A 17,133-nucleotide genomic window follows, 5' to 3' on the forward strand; every position below is an offset into this window, starting at 1 on the left:
GATCATAAGGGAAAAAAGATGCTAAAACTTAGCCCATGGGGTTGAAGGCATATTCTTTCTTTCTCTTTCTCATGCCATTCCTTGGGGAGTAAAAGATATGGGAGGCACCCGTCACCCAGCCCTGGTTCCCTGTGACAGAAGAGGCATGAGCAGAAAAGCAGTTGCTCATTTCCGTGCGGGCAACGGACCCCACCAGTTGTGTGCTTGCTGAAGGGGCTTGGCAGGGAGGAACTGGGGTAATCTGCATTGAAGTTTGTCCTGATTCAACCATAGTTTCCCTTTAAATGTTCATCAGCAGACCAAGGAGGCATCTCACAAAATGCCCAGATAGCTCCAAACACATAAGCAGCTTTCCTGGGAGGCCACTCATATGACTCAAGTGCTTTGCCAGACTGGGGCATATGGCTCTGTTCCTGCCTTCCCCTCCTTCTCACCAAAGCCGGATGACAGATAGCAATTTGGTGCCCTGCTTGAAATGAGTCGCTGGTCCCAGGCCAACTCCCAGCAGCATCAAAAAGCCATCCCCACAGTTGGCAGTGGGCACTGAGGACGTCTTGCTTTGGCGTGCTGAGAGCAGACCAAGCCTGAGGCACGCTGGCATTGAGCGGCATGGGGAAAGCTTGCCCTATCATCAGCCGTATTGTCCCAGCGCGGTGGGAAAGGACTGGGTCCAGGAGCCTTTGAAGACAGTGACAGCTTTTATTATTCTTTTTTCCAGTGGGCTTTGGAACAAGCCCAAAGAGAGATGTCATCCTTTAGCCCATCCCCACCTGCAGCTTCTCCGTCCACCACCTTGCCATAGCTCTCACTCTGTTATTTTGGAGTGCTGATAAAAAACCTGTTCCATACCACGTGCCACCATCACACGCAGGACATGCCACAGCCAATAAAGATGAGTCACTGTTCACGGGACAGCACTGGCAGGTAGCCAGTGCTGCCAATTTTAAGCTTTGTAAGACTGTGGTAATCACTGGGAGGTGGTTACATCATCAGAGCACTACACAAGCATTAGCGCATGCTGTTCCTGGGAGCTGCAGGCCAGCTGGGAAACTGAGGCACAGAGAAAGAGGTCTGAGTAGCTAAAGGTCTTGGGGAGAATGTCTGCACTGCAAGCTCCTGGGTAGCAAGTTCATGCCAAGCAGAGTCCAGGCAAGAAATTAAGGCTTTTTCAGGTAGTTCTATGTTGCAGACTTTCTTGGAGACATCCCTCTTAATGGCGGATTCGTGATCAGAGCATAGGAAGAGGTGGGTGCACACTGCTGTGGAATTGGCCAGTAAAACACACGGAAATTCAAGTCTTTCCATCTTCCAGTTGCTCTCGTGTGCAGCTCTGGGGTTCACATCAGGCATCTAGGAGGGCATGCTAACTCTGAATAAACAGAGAGCACACAGCCACTGAGATGTGCAAAAAACATGGGGAAGATGCCGGGCAGATGCTGGGCAAGGACATCTCTGTGCTTCTACCCCAGATGCAGGTGGAGCAGTTCAGGTTGATGCAACTGGCTCAAAATTGCTGAGTATCAAAGGGAAGAACTTTCTTTTTTCAGAAACTGTCAGTTGTTTTATATGATTAGCTTGAGGTGACAGTCCTGAGTCTGGGAGTGCAGCAGATTTACTGAGTCTGTAGAAATCTCCTGAAATGACTTTTGTCCTAAGTGGCATTTGTCCAACCTCATGCTCTCAGTCCCTTCAGTACGTTCACATCTTCACACGGACAATCACTGATGGGGGATGTCCACAAGGCCCAGCCATTTTCCTACCGCAGGAACCCATATATAATATACTCTAAGGTGCAAACAGACGTTTGCAGTAGCGGAACGGATGCATGGCTTGATCTCAGCCTGTCCTTGGGGAAGGTGAAGTTCATTAATCTGTTGAAGAGGCAGTCTCAACTCCATCCTGTACTCACATGAACTTCTGAGAAGGCAAAAAGTCCCAGGAGAGACAAGCCAACGTGAGCATGACTTAACAGGGGAATGCTGGCGTGCCATTGAATTCTAGCCCCCTGCACATCACTTAGACCTTTTGCAGAGCGTACAAAGCATGGGAAGGAGAGGAAGAAACAGGTTCCTGCTGTTATACTTGGAAATCAGTGTCCCTGGTGCCTTCAGCTACCCCACTGCGAGACAGCACCAGCTGCACCACATCCGTTTTTGTCACTTCATCACTCCCCCTCACAGAAGTGCTCTGCCAGACTCACTTTTAATGATGCCATCCCTGTGTACTCTCCAGAAGTGTTGAGAATGCTCCTTCTTTTCAGGAGACCAGTCCCCACCCTGCAATTATGCTGAGACAATTCCACCAATGCCCCCCTACACAATAACAAAGACTTATAAACCATAAGGTTAGCAAAGTGTGCACTGCTGCCACATCACCTCTAAACACGCTGAACGAAGACCTCTTACCTTGAGCAGTGAGTGTGAACCAAGCTGGGTTGCATTCCTCTTCCCCATCAGGTAAAAGCAGCATTTCCAGAACTGGGGTGAAGTTATTTCTCTAAAGGCCTGCAAACTTCCTGTGTCCAGGCCAAAGCATTAAACAGAGGTGGTTTGCAGGATCCGTGTTTGGTACTGTCACAGACTGTTTGAAACATTGCCTTGACATTGCCTCGTCTCCAAGGAACTGGCCACGGGAGCTGTATTTATAGCAGGAAGTTCCTTCACTAAGCCCTGGCAGATGTTGCTTCCCCAATCTGGTGATGAGTCCGTTGGGTTTCATCTATGCTAATAAATGGAAACACATAAGAAGATGAGCACAGCCACCAGATCTTGGTCATCCATGGGGTTCAATTAGCAGCGCAGTCCTTGGCACATGTTGAACTCATGGCAGCTAGCACCAACCCAAACAATTCCCAGGCTTGGCTCAGGCATTAGCACAGGCCAAGAACGCTTCCCAGCGAGCAGTCTGGATTGGGCCATCCTGTTTGGGAGGCTGAGACAGAATAACAAGATGGGTGTAGCAGTCAACAGAATTAGGCTTTGCGCAGTTACTGATCTCTAAGCGCAGGTTCCAGCTTCAAAGCTGCCACAGACCTGTGCTAGGGAATAGAGATTCTCATGGTTACTTTCAGAAGCAGACAGCAGAAATCCTAGAGCTTTCCTTTCCGCTGCTGAGGTGCTCCCCTATTTTTCAGAGTATTTCAGTCCCACTTGCAAGATCACAGCATCCTTTCAACTTGTGCTAGGCAGGTTTAAATTCTTCTCAGTGGCTGCAGCTCGCATCTGAATTAAGAAAGAATCCCAGGATAAAGATGCTGTAACAAACAGCAAATGTACGGTGTTAAAATGCAAGTTTATTGTGTGTGTTTGTAGAGTTGTGTTGTTTCACAGCAACTATCCTTACTCAGAATATAGAGATGAGCAGGGAAAGATTTTATTCTAAGTCAAGCCATTTGTTGTTTTCCTTATCAAAGTTGGTGGGGTTTTTTCCCCATTTCAGTGCGTTCTAGTAGTATCATGGGGTGTGTTTCTTTTCTGAAGGTTCCTCGTGGTAGAGTTCAAATATCATTAGGTCTGAAAAATCTCAACATAGGACACTCGTTATGATCTTTGCAGCGTGTAAACTTGGAGTGACTCGGCTGGAGCCTGTGAAAAGATTCAAATACTCAAGAATCTGAACAAAAACCTGGCCGCTAAAAGTTGTGTCTAAAGTGTCCTTCACAAAGAACCAGCTGTCGAATGTGCAATATGATTTTTCCTCCAAGAGTAACTCCTCTTGGATTTTGCCATCTTATTCTTCCCAGTTAATCATGTTTGTTTGTTTGTTTTCCCCTTGTTGCTCTGGGAAAGACTGTTTTAAATAGCAGAGGGAAAATCCCTAGATCTCAGCAATCAATGACCACACGGCACTGCACATCTAACCAAGAGGCTACAAGATATACATACCTGAGTGTCTTTAGTCTCTGGAGATCCATGGTGTATCCATGCTAATGGTGGTGCTTAGCTCTCCATATCAATTATTACGGTAGCTTAGGTTGACTTTTTTCTCATCTCAGGTGCCTGGTAAGATCTGGATGCTTCTGGGCCATGCAGATGGCCGTGTAGAGACAAGGCTCTGCTCAGGCTACCCTGATTTCTGAACTGAGGTCAGAAGCAAGTGAGCATGGGAGGACCCAGAAAGTACACCAAGAAAAAGCAATGGAAGTCTATGGAGATGACTAGTACACTTCTCTGCTGGCCGTGTTCCTTTCAGGTCAAACCAGGTTTCTGTGATAGACTTTACTGCCCTGTAGCATTGCCTACAAAGAGGGATTTTGCTCTGCATGCATAGATTGAAATCCTGTCCTTGAGTTAGGTGTTGTCAGGACATCCTGATGCAGCATTTCAAGTAAAATCTCTTGGGGTCTCTTGAGGAGCTTCAGATCTTCTTGCCTCTGGCTGTTCACTTTTGGGGGATCCAGGTGGGGTTCCTTTTCAGCGTGATTCTGAGACAGTGGTTGAAGGCGTGCAGATTAATAGGAATTTAACTAGAAGTCTTTATAATTATAGTGACTGTGCAGAAGGTATCTCACCCTGGATAGAGCAGCAATTCATACAGCTTTTGACAAAAATAGACATGTGTAAGAGTTCTCATGATCTATTTCCAAACAACCTAAACTGTGCCCAGGAAGTCCTGGCTGCTGCTCTCCCAGCACATTTCCACTGCAGAATTAGTCAAGATGATTGGTACCTGAATAAATTTAGATCAGGCTCAGACCAGACCGTCTGTATGTGTGGCGTTAGAAGACAGAGATGCACATGGTTGTTGGTTCTGAGTGTCTCTATGAACTTCAGTGCAGGCCTGTCCACATGACATTCTGCATGCCCTTTGGAGGATGGACTGGGGAAAGATGCACAGGGGCATGGTGGGAAGATCCTGGAGAGATATTGTCACCTGTGTAAGATAGCCTGAGTCCTCACTGCTGGGGGTGTGGGTTACCAGGCTACGTGAACCCCAAGTGATAACAGCAGCTATTCTAGTTGGAAACACCATCAAATGTAGCCCTGCACCAACATCAAAAACACCAACAGTAAGATCAATGAGTTTTCTTTTTTAGTGGCCAAGAATCACAAAGGAAAGAACTGTTCTATGTCAACATCCTCTAAATAGCATCCATTGCAGTGAGGCTATCTGCTTTTGGTGAGAGAGAGAGACAGTGAATTCTTTCCTTTATTTCTTTTTTTAACATTTAGGAGAAGTTTCAAAATGGAAGAGCCATTTCAAAATAAATAGCCTCATGTCATAATTAATGTCATAATAATTAATGTCACATCAAAAGGGACTCCAAAGGCAAAATTAATCTTGTTGTGTGCCTCCTGTCTCCTCTACTCCATGATTGCCTCCAGCTTCTTTAGGACTGAAACTATTCACCAAAATCATCCCAGATTTCTGGGTGCTCTTAGACATCTGCCATGAATTGTTCCCCCTGAAAAGTGTGAGTTTGATGTTCATTTCCTATATCACTACCATTAGACTCCCATCAGAGACTCTGGTAGCTGGATGGACCTTCAGAAGAGGGCTTTTCTCCACAAGGTAGTGTTTGCCCATCTAGCTGTAGCAATAGTCACACTGGCATTTTCCTCAGACAGAACTTTGAAAGCATAGCCTAGACCAGCTTCCTAGAAGGATTAACCTACACTGCCAAAATAACATTTTGCTGGCATAAAACTGTCTGCACACCTGTATTATGCCTTACCTAAGGTCTCGCTGCCATGTCTGAGCTCCCCAGAGTTGTCTGGACACAGCAGCCACCTGGGCTAATTTACTCTGCCAAAAAGCCCAGCCTGGAAAATCTGATAATATGAGAGGCTCCATCTCCAGGACCTGAACCACAGGTCTTTTACATTATTTTTAAAGTGATGAAGGGGATTATATGACTATGTTTGTGATAGGCAGAGGTCTGTGCACGGATTAGGTCTATACCTGTAATGCAAGCAGTGCTGGAGCCCAGGCAACGACACCCAAGTGATTCTGTTAACATGGTCTGTGGTACAGTTTTGGCCAGCTAGCCCTTTCCCAGAGCTTTCCAGGGCACGAGAAAATGAGTTCACATAGTTCAGGAGCCATTCCCAAAAGGCAGATTGGATACAACTACAGAAAGTTTAATAGTATGGACATGGCCAGCCCTGCCAGCTGGGCTCAGGGTCAACAAATAGCCCTGGCTCTGTTTCTCGTTTGCTCATTTAGGTGTCACAACAGTGACCCAGGTTCTCTCAAGGCCTGCATTCCCATGTGCCCTTCTCCTCTCTACTCATCTTTTATGAGCCATTATCTGGTGGTGAGCTACTACACAGGATCAAGTATCTCGGTTAGCTGAGTGAGAGGAGTCTTGTTTGAAGATCAGTGCTGAGATTTCAGCTAAGTGCTGCCAGAAATGTTTCAGCAGTGGAGTGGCTGTCAGGAGCTTTTTTGCCTACGTGAACAGGTAAAAACAAAGGTACCTGTGGTCAGCATCCTCGGAAAGGGGTGAGGCTATTGTGGAAAGCAAATAGCAAACTTAGGTGCCTGTAAGGACGCTGTACATGCGCACAAGCTCAGCCTTCTCATTGGTGTAGCAGCGGGGTATTGTCTTCCTGCTACTGTTTTCTTGAGGGTGGGTGATAACTCTGGCTGTTCATGGAAATGCAACTTGCATATGTCCTCTGACTGATCATGGGCACCCTTCTCTCAGCAGGAGGGTGTTGGGGGCTTGGCCTTCAGCAGTATAAAATCATTATGTTGCGTCACTTGAATGTGCCCATGTTATGTTGGGTCTGTCAGGTTCTGCTCGTGCAGGAGCCAATGCTGGCTGTTCTGCTCATCCTGGAGCCGGGAACAGGTTTCCCCAGCCCCCCTTTCTGCTCTCCTCACCTTGCTGGGACTCAGGCTTCTCTTCTGAGCTCTTGTGGGGAGCTGGTGGATGCCAAAACACTGCTCCCTAGGGTACTTTTCATCTTACCCACTTCTCCTTGTTTGAGCATTTCAGTTTGATCACCCACACTCCAGGTAGAGTCGATGGAGAGACAGAGAGGCATTTCGGGAAGGCAGCTCACCCCTGTCTCAGACAGCGTGCCTTGGGTGAGATAAATATTGAAGCAGGTGATACAAGGAAGATCTTCATTAGGAGTGTATTAAAATGAGGAGGGGGGGAGGGAAGCTTTGCCAATCCTTACATGGTGGGTGATAGCCAACGTTTTCAACTTTTGACACTTCTCTGAGGGTATTAAAGGATAATCGAAAACAGAGGGCAGATGATCCCGTTTCTGCTTGGCCTAGGGTGCTTGTGCCTCCTGCAGAAGGATCAGTCACTGGCTTGCATCCTGGAGAAAATAACAGGACTAGATGGCCCCAGGGCCTGAGCTGTTTGGCAGCTCCCGAGTTCACAGAGGAGATGGGTAGGAGGAGACATGATAGAAACAGCCGAGATAATGAGAGCACAGATCAGAGGAATGTGGCTGGTCACCTCTTTCTAGCAGTAGAGAAGAAGGGGCATTCAGGAGAACTGAAAGGCAGCAGGATGAAAGGGGAGGAAAGCAAGTCCTTTTGAAACACAATCCATAGTGCACCTGTGGACCTCAGTTCCTCAAGGCAGTGCTAAGGTAAAGGTTGAGGGGGAACTAAAGAGAGATCTAGCATTTCTGGGGTCACTGTGCACATCTTAATTTAGCAAAAAGAAAAGGGTTTAGGAAGCATGCACGTTTCAGGACATGAGCCAGCCTTTAACTTGCAAGGGGTGGGAGCACCACTCTCCATGTGAGCAAGCTGTTCTGAAGTTAGTTGCCTTGCTATGGACTTTCTCACTCTCACAATAAAATGTTTGGAACGTGGATGTTCCTCTGGTCTAATGTGGAAGAGTCCTCCTTGTGCTAGCTTGGACATGGACTATCTTATAGAGAAACTCAGTGCAAGCCTTGTGTCAGGAAATCCCAGTGGGATTCAGTGGTAGAAGACCCTTTCTTGTTGTCCAGAGGTACTTGGAGATTGGTCCCTGAATTGAGTTTTTCACCTTTGTTTCCTGCCTGTTTTCCCAAACAACCACCAGCATTTTTCTGTTTCTTATGGACTGGTGACACTGTGTCCCTGTGGGAATCAGGTCCCGGGGAGAAAGGCACTGTGATGTTCCTTGAAGGAAGGTCTGGGAAGAGCTCCCAAGCAAGGGAGCAGATGCTGGATTTGAAACTCAACCCCTTGCCCAACAAAACCAAAACATTTTTATGAGAAAAGAGCAAAGGACAGGACACTGGTGTAACAGCTCTTTCCACTGTCAGGCTCTGGGTTTTCATTCCTGATCACTCTGACTCTGAGTGGAGTACAGAGCTGTCACACAGATGTGAGGAGGCCATTCCTGGGTCAGACTTATGCGTGATGTTCACCACAGGTGGAACAGTGCTCATCTGCCATAATGGACTGGTGGCACACTGGACAAACTGGTTAAGGGAGTGGCCTGAAATCCTATGAGGAAAATGAATGGCAAAACAGTCTATGCAGCCCTTTATTATTTATATACTGGTAATGATCCCTATTTTTCCATGTAGAAAGTGAAAAAGTAAGAGGGAAAATGAAGGAAAGAAGGAAAAAGTCATTCTTTCTTCTGAAAGGAAAGAAAAAAGAAAGATCAAGCATCAGGCTCCAGCAGGAACAAATGAAGATCAGACCTGGGGTCTGATTATGACCTCTTTTACTTCGTGTAAATAAATAAAAACATATTAAAAAGTAAGGGGTAGTGACTTTCAGGCAATGTTACAAAAGCAGAATCTGGCTCAGTTTCTGTTTTATATAAATGCATTTTCACTCTGTGTGCATCAGAATGAAAACCTGTTCCTCGATTCAGACTGAGCTTCAGGGAGGAATGTGCCACCCAAAGGGGAAAACCCCCTGACAGGGTTCACGGCACAGAAGCCTGAGCAGCCAGCGAGTGATGGGGAGGAACTGAGATGTGGCATTTGGCATTAAGCAAGCGCTGCCTTTGCACAGGGGTTGATGGAAGGTTTCTTGTCACACTGAATATTTGCTGTCCAGCTCACCCAGGAGAAATGTTGGTATCTTCCCATTTTGTTTTACTAGAGTCTTCAGGAGAATTAATGTCAAAAAAGAAACAGAGCACCATTTAGGCATCATTTTCAGCTTTAAAGGGACAGGCACCACTGTAAATACTTAGGGAATATGCTACAGTAAGTACGTTCAAATTACTTACAGCCAATAACTTGCAGCTGGATTTGTGATGAAAACTGTGGAGAGCCCTAGTGAAAAACCTCTCTCCTCAGCTGAACAACACTGCGAGTAAGGGAAAAATGGATGTATTGTTAATTTTAAATATACATTTGTGTGTGTATGTGTGTGTGTGTGTATGTGATTTGTCTATGGCTTTTGTTAGACTAGTTGCAAAGCCATGTGTAACTGCATAGCATGAATAGGCTGGATAGACTGGGATGGCTTTCCATGCACTGGTTTTATTCCTGCATATACATGGCCTTTAAAAACAGCAATGGCAATTTAAGGGGAATCATTGTTTTGAGTCTCTTGTGGATGTGGATTTGTCAAAGACCTTCATTACATTTCTGAGATAGCCTTTTCTTTTTCTGGGCCAGGAACCAGAGGATGAAAACCGAAACAGGCTGAAATTCAGTCTGTCCCAGCACGGCTCCAGGAGCTTCCCTTGAACTCAGTGTGGTTCATGCTCCTCTCCTCTGGTATCACGTTGCTACCTGCATTACGGTCTGGTCCACTCGTGTTTTCATGATCCAAAGCAATGGCTTTTGTTTCCCTTTCTCAGACATTCAATATTCCTTGGACCAACATTCTTCTCAAAAAGTTTAGCCTTTTATTTCCCACTGTTTTCTCATTACTCTTCACCATTTACTGTTGCTTAGTCTCCATGTCACGTCTCTTTACCACTGAGGACTGTTCATTAGCTCCCCTTGAGAAAGGCAGAATTGCTAAGGCAAGAAGTCAGCATCAAGGCAGTTCAGGCTGGTAGGTGAGTTCAGCTCCAGATTCAGACACTCAAACAAAGGTGTCTCTGATGGAGGTGCCTCCATGTCATGGGGGTGTCCAGGCTTCACTTGTGTTCAGTGGAGCTACAGGCAGTTCAGCCACAAGGTCTAAACAATGACCTTTGTGCAGCTCTGGCTCCACTGGCTGTAATGACCAAGGAAACAACTTGTGTGACTTTTGCCTAGTGTCATTTGAGATGCCCTCGGTACTCCGCCTCATTCTAGCTCCCAGCTCAAAAATATTCTTGCCTTCTATGTGCAAGTTTGTCATATCTGCCAGCCCCACATGCAGGGCTGGAATATCCTAGAGCAATCCAGCAATGTTGCTGGATTCCCATCTGTGATGGTTGCGCTAAACCTTAATTCTCCATTAAGTAAGAGACATCACTTACCCGTGGAAAACCTGAGGTGAGTCTCTGCTGTAGGAGCTGAATCCTGCCTGAAACGCTCTGGCGAGGTGCACCGTGATGTGAAGGAGATCTCTTCCCTGCTTTAGCATGGATTGTGTATGAGACCTGCCTGGGGTAGATCCTTCAAATCTTAGTGCTTCATCTTTCAAATGGGGATATTATAGAGCTCTACCTCACCGTGCTGAAGGTAGGTTAGAAGATGTCTCACCATGAGGACTTCAGGACACATTACTGAAGGGATCTGGGGACTAATTCTTGTGATATGTCATTCAAGACACATGGGCTTGAATCCTCAGTGGTGCTGACTACAGCTTGTGAGTCACTCATTGCTTCCTAGCAGGTGACAGGAGGAGTTCAAGGGCTGTTGTACAGCCCTGTGAAGAGAGTTTGAAGGTAACCCCAGTTTATGCCAGTCTGACTTGTTATGGGCAGGTGGGATACACATCCCATAGATGCAGCCACGGGGCTTCCAGCCCCATGGCAGCTGATGTCCTCCTGGCCTGAGAATGCCCACAGAGACATGGCAGTGCATGGCAGGTATTTTCCACTCCCAAGACTATGCACAGAGTTGGAGGAGTGGGAGTGGGTTTTTTGAAGTGACTTCAGTTTTAAACCACCCCAACCCTTTGATAAACAAACCTTGGAAGGGAGTTGAAACCCACTCATGCTAGATGAAGGTGCGTCAGTCACCATGTGTGAAAGTCTCAAAATCAAAATAAAAACATATTTCCCATATGATTCAATTTATCAGGACTTTTTCTTCTAGTTTTAATTGGAGAGATCTCTGTAGTTGCTTAGAAATAAGGCCTGGAGAAGTGGAAAAGAAAGGAACATTTATTCCACAGTCTGAGAGAATTGTACGTTGTGTGAAGATGCTGCAGGCTAGAAGTGACAGAGAAAGATGGGAATGGGAAACTTGTGGTCAAGATGACAAAAGCCCAGACGTGCTTTGTTGTTTAAGTCTTTATGAAACAGCCAGGGAATAAATTCTGTGGCAGCACAGTAAGAAGTACTGAAGAAAAGTCTTCGTATCGCTCCATGGTTCCTGTTGCCATCCACCTACAGATCGCACCCCCTTACACCCCGGTCCAGATCCTGCTCATCATTAGGATGCCAAAATTCACATTCACTGCAGAGTTGTGAATTTTTAAACAACAGCAGGAATATGTCAAAAAGTCTAGAGATACTTCATCCCCTCCCTTAGATCTTAGGGCAAATGAGGAGGCAGTGAACTGTTTTGTAAGGGTAGGACTCATCCCGCCTGACTGCAGGTGTTCGCAGGTCCCCGTGCTCCTCTGTCAAGGGATGGAGTCAGACACTTTGGGAGCATGAGTCAACCCTGTCCTGTCCCACACATGGATCTTAGGACAGGGTGAATCACTTTCTGGGGGTGTCTGCCTCTCTCTGTTGACTCAAGGAGACGTTCAGATGACTATCAGCCGGCATGGTACCATGTATATAACGTGAGTGACTCAAGACACTCACTTCTTAGCCAGCTCTGTGCCGTTTCCAGCACAGACCATGATTAGTGTAAATTTCTGCACTGAAAACACTACAGTGGGAAAAGCCTTTATGTGTATACTGGGGGTTTGTTTCTGGTGTATTTTATTCCTCTCTCTATTCTAGAATAAATGGACCCAACAGAAACATTTTTAAGGCAGTGTGACACATCTGCCTCTTGTGGGTTGGCAGTGCTTGAGTTTCTAGTGTACTGGTACCTCTAAAGCCATACAAGTTTCTAGTGTAACAGCACTAAAATAAGGCAATACATGACTTTTTTTTTTCTTCTTCTTTTTTTTTTTCCTGCTAATCATGGAAAGTTTTTAAACTGGATAGCTAGAAGATACTGCGACGAACAGTACTTACACATGTAGCATTGCTTAGCTTAAGAATTGTGTGGCAATGCTTAGCCTTCCAAAGCTGTTCAGTATGTATACCAAAAATGTATTGCACCTAGTAGGTTAAAAATAAGTCTAATTTACATCTGTTTGAGGATGAGGCTATTCACTTTTAGAAGTTTCCATCCATTTGGGTCCCCAAGTCCTATATTTAAGTGTTTCTTATGAGGACTTAGAACTTGGGGAAAATTGTGGTTTTCTTAAAGACAATGGCCTAAAGCTTCCCTCTTTGATAAAGCCACTGATCTTAGTGGGTTGTGGTTTGTTGTTTTTTAAAACTCAGTCTCAAATGCTAATACACGTGTGAGCCCAAAGGCAAGATATTCAGAGAGAGACTTGAGAGCGGATGGAAGTGTGTAGTTTTTGTGGACCTGCAGGCTGGGAGAATTTCAGTGAGGGGCAGAGATGGAGGTCTGCTGTCCTTCCTGGCCACCTTTTTCATCACCTCTCCTCCAGACACAGCTAGACTGGAAGGAGGAAAACCTTATCACACCATACTGTGAGGTGGGCACCTCAAAAAGCAGATGATAAAGTCTCTAGGTGAGGTCTGAAGAGTCATTGGATCTTCTTTCCACCCCCGTGGGAGCCAGAAGAACAAATGTAGGGTTTTCAGGCATTTTAGCTTTTTAACCCTGAGCAGCTGCAGCAAGCTTAAAGTAGTAAAAGCAAAAAAGAACTGGACCTATCTTTCAGTACGTTACACACCAGAGATGAAGAGGCATTTGTTACTGTTTGTTTTGCCTGAAACCATTAGCATTTTTCCGTTAGATTTGATAGGTGATGCTCCCAGACAAATCTTCAGCCAAGGCCCAGTCAAACTATAGCTACCGAGTTACTGAGCTTCCCAAACACAGATCTTGGTCCATCATCTGTTCCCTCACCTGCAGAGCAGTTGTCCAGTGAGCAGCAGTCAGAGCAAAGGAATAAGGTGTCAGTAGCCTTTTCTTTTCCCATGAATCTGTCAATTAGTTTTTATAGTGATGCTTTGCTCAATGAGTTGTTCAATTTATCCTTGCAATAATCAATGGTGTTCTATTTTTAAAAGCTCCTGAAGTGTGATGGGGCACTATTTTATCCTTCGGAGAAAATAAATGGTTTAAGTGTTGGTTGTGATGGGTAATAGATCAGGCCCTTTTGGAATATTATGGGGTGCCTTCCCCATGCCAGGGCGCAGGGAGATGAGTTAGGAACTGAGAGCGACCCCAGTACAGGCAGTGCCCTAACTGATGGGAGCAGTACCGCAGGGTCTGAGTGCACTGGGCAGAGCTGCATGCTGGCAATGGCTCCCTCAGACAAGGCAAGGGTATGGACCAGATCCAGGGTCTCTTCAGGGGGTCCCACCAGAAGGAGAATGAGACAGTGCTGGAGACAGAACTGTGGCTCGGATCTGTGGTCCATCCAGGAGACAAGCTGGAGATGAGCTACCTCCAATATAGGTCTTCAGCCCATCCTGGAAATAGGGCAGGGGAGTGGCTGGAGGGATCATTTTCCTTTGTTTTGGGACTGTCTGGAGGGTGCTGGTGAGTCTTGATGTTCCCTGTATTTATATATTCATCTGTATGGGACCACAAGGTGACAAAAAACTGCCTGTTTTGCCCCAAGGTGAATGCAAGGGGGGATTCCTGATTCAGGCAGTATCAAGTACAAGTCAATGGGAATGTTGCTTGAATGGAGGTATTTTAGAATTAAAAAAGCATCCATGCAGTTACAAGTAATATAGATGTCCTGCTCTTGCAATGGTGCGCTCCAGGATAGACCCCCTTCTACAGAAAGTAACCTTCATATTTGGGCTGCAGCACCGAGAGCAGATCTGGATTTCAGATTCTCAAATGCTGATCTAATCAGGATGAGGACAGAGGCTGTTCCTTGTGAGAAGAGGAGAGCTGGGGTGGGGTGGCAGACCCAATGGCTCATGAAGATAAGCACAATGTGCTGTGTCAGAGAACTCCTGAACGCAGCATCATTTCCAATTCCCACGCTGATATGCCTGTGTTTCTCTCCTCCAGACTGTAAGGACAACCTGACGTGAGTTGAACCTTTGGGCTACTGAGCCTGCCCCAGATGCAATAATTTAGTGAACAGATGATGTTTCCAACCAAACCTCCTGTCTAACTCAGTGGATCTGTGTGTCTTCCGGCAGGTGTGTCCTCTGTGGCCTCCCTGATGTCCCTGGCTTGGGTGCTAGCCTCCTATCACAAGCTTCTTCGGGACTCTAGGGACGACAAGAAGAGTATGAGCTACAGAGGGGCCCTCATCCATCTCTTCTGGCGCGTCTTCACCATCTCATCCCGAGTTATTTCTTTTGCTCTTTTTGCTTCCATCTTCCAGCTCTACTTTGGGATCTTTGTAGTGGTCCATTGGTGTGCCATGGCTTTCTGGATCATCCATGGTGGGACAGATTTCTGCATGTCTAAGTGGGAGGAGATCCTCTTCAACATGGTGGTAGGGATTGTGTACATTTTCTGCTGGTTTAATGTCAAGGAAGGGCGGACTCGATACAGAATGTTTGCGTATTACACGGTAGTCCTGACGGAGAACGCTGCCTTGACACTCCTTTGGTATTTTTACAGAGATCCTGACACTACTGACTCATATGCCGTGCCAGCACTGTGTTGTGTCTTTCTTAGCTTTGCTGCTGGGATAGCTTTGATGCTGTTATATTATGGTGTGCTGCATCCCATGGGGCCAAGAGCTAAGATCTTTGCCAGCTCCTGTTGCGCCGAGCTGCTCTGGGGCATTCCTTTGCCCCCTGATGTTGAGCCCATGGCACCCCAAACCCCTGGGTACCGGGGGGCCCAGGCTACGCCCACCAGAGCGGTCACGGAGCAACAGGAGGAACTCACAGCTGACACTTGCTTGCCCGTTTTCCAGGTGAGAGCAATGGTACCATCTACTCCATCTGGGCGACCCTACCCCCCCGAGGGGCCTCTCATTAAGATTGACATCCCAAGAAAAAGATACCCTGCATGGGATGCCCATTTTGTAGACAGGAGGTTAAGAAGAACTATCAACATCCTCCAATATGTCACCCCCACAGCTGTAGGTATTAGGTATAGAGATGGACCTCTCTTATATGAGTTGCTACAATATGAATCTTCACTTTAAAGCTCCTTAAAGCAAAAGTAAAAGAGGGGGACCTTATTTTTGTTTACGGTAAACACAGATCATGAAACAAACACAAACCTTCAGATAAGCTTTCTTTCTGGTTGCTGTATGTATAAAAAAAAAAAGATATTCTCTATGTTTTGTAAGTAAAAACAAAAAGAAAAACTTTTCTTTTGTTTTTTACACACAAGAAACAGTATTTCAACTTCCACACCTAGGATTCACAGGTGGAGAAGGAGGCATCTCCACATCAGTTTTATACCGTACACCAAGTGTAGAACATTATTTATGGGATTGGTGCTGATTGAAAAATAAAAAAAAAAAAAACAAACAAACAAACCTACAACTGCCTTATGCCCTTAGGTGCTGAGTTTCATTAAGTACTGTCACCTTTCTCATGCAAAACTCTTTGATGATTACATGCCAGGAAAAAAACCAACCAACTGAAATGCAAACCTTAAAATAAAAAAAAAAAAATAAAAAAAAAAAAGGAAAAAATGAACAACAACAACAAAAAGAGAGAAATATATGAAAAAAAAATCTTGTTGCTCTTATTGGATTTTGCAGAAAAAACCCAAATGTCTAAAGATAAGAAAGCAAAGCCAAGACACCCCCAGTGGAGTTTGATTTTTCCAACAGCTGAAAGACAAAATCAGGTCTGTAACTCAATTTGGCAATGCGTTTAGAACACCATTTGGCCAAGCCTGCAACCCTTGACCAAGTCGTGTTACAAACGCAATCCCACCATGTAACCGTTTTCCTCGTGTAAACAGGCCATGCGGAATGGTCGGTTTGCACCAGTTTAATGTGGTAATACAGTATCTGATCTTGTTTTGAACAACTGCACACGCTAAAGTGCCACTGTCCTCAGTGGAGTAAATAACACCCGTCTGAGCCCAGAATAAGGCCTGCCACCTCGATTTCTGGAAAATAAGAAATCTGCAAACATCGAAATTATATATACCAAAAACATTATCCTAAAGTACATTTACACATATCCAATAACTATTTCAGTAATAATAAAACTCAGCATAGTAGCAAAAAGCGAGTCAATTTAAAGGCACAATACTTGATCAGTGACTGGCGAAATAATTTGACCTACTGTATCATTTTAAGGCTGTGAAAGGCATACATGTATTATTTGTAATCTCGTGTAAGACCTGTCATGTCTCATTCAGTGCGAGCCTTAAAGTGATTGTAAAGCATCCTTCGTTCCATTTTGGGATTTTGGGGTTTTGATTTTTGTTCTGTTTTGTTTTGTTTTTAAGGAAAACAAAACATGAAAATCGGGATAAAAAAAAACACAAACAAACAACAACAAAACAACCAACAAACTTCTTCAAACGGTAATAACCTGTAAACTGACTCACGTCTCGAGATGATTTGGTGCTTTGTATTTTTGTTGATGTTGTTGTTGTGATTTAGCTGAGAATTCTTCAACTCGGTACATGTGGGGAACTGCTGATAAAAACTGTCTCGTGTCACCCTCTACTGTAAGTACATGGCGAGAAACACCACCAGAGGAAATTCAAGAGTGTAGTGAGAACATCGTGGTTTAGCTTAGCCTTCTCACCGCAAGGAGATGCTGCCACCTCTGATGATGGCAAAGCCTAGACAGTCACCTGCCAAGGGCTGTGTGGGTGTCTGGACGTTTCCAAACAACCCGCTCAGTGTCTGAACATTCACATCTCTCTGATTCTGTTTCTGTGCTGGAATCTCTTGTTTCGAGTTAAATCACGGGTTTGCGTCTATCCAACACCCTTTTGCATT

General features: G+C 45.4%; 1 protein-coding gene across 1 annotated transcript in view; it reads left to right on the top strand.

Annotated features, from left to right (window-relative positions):
- The window catches only part of XKR6 (XK related 6), a 180,714-nt gene extending 165,020 nt beyond the window's left edge, over window positions 1-15,694 (top strand). Inside the window, exon 3 of the mRNA XM_040599210.1 lies at window positions 14,399-15,694. Coding sequence (XP_040455144.1) covers window positions 14,399-15,363 — 965 coding nt within the window. The 3' untranslated portion in view covers window positions 15,364-15,694. The remainder of the gene's footprint in view (window positions 1-14,398) is intronic.
- The last annotated feature ends 1,439 nt before the right edge of the window (window positions 15,695-17,133 follow it).

The sequence above is a fragment of the Falco naumanni genome, chromosome 6, assembly GCF_017639655.2.
Source record: "Falco naumanni isolate bFalNau1 chromosome 6, bFalNau1.pat, whole genome shotgun sequence".
Lineage (NCBI taxonomy): Eukaryota > Metazoa > Chordata > Aves > Falconiformes > Falconidae > Falco > Falco naumanni.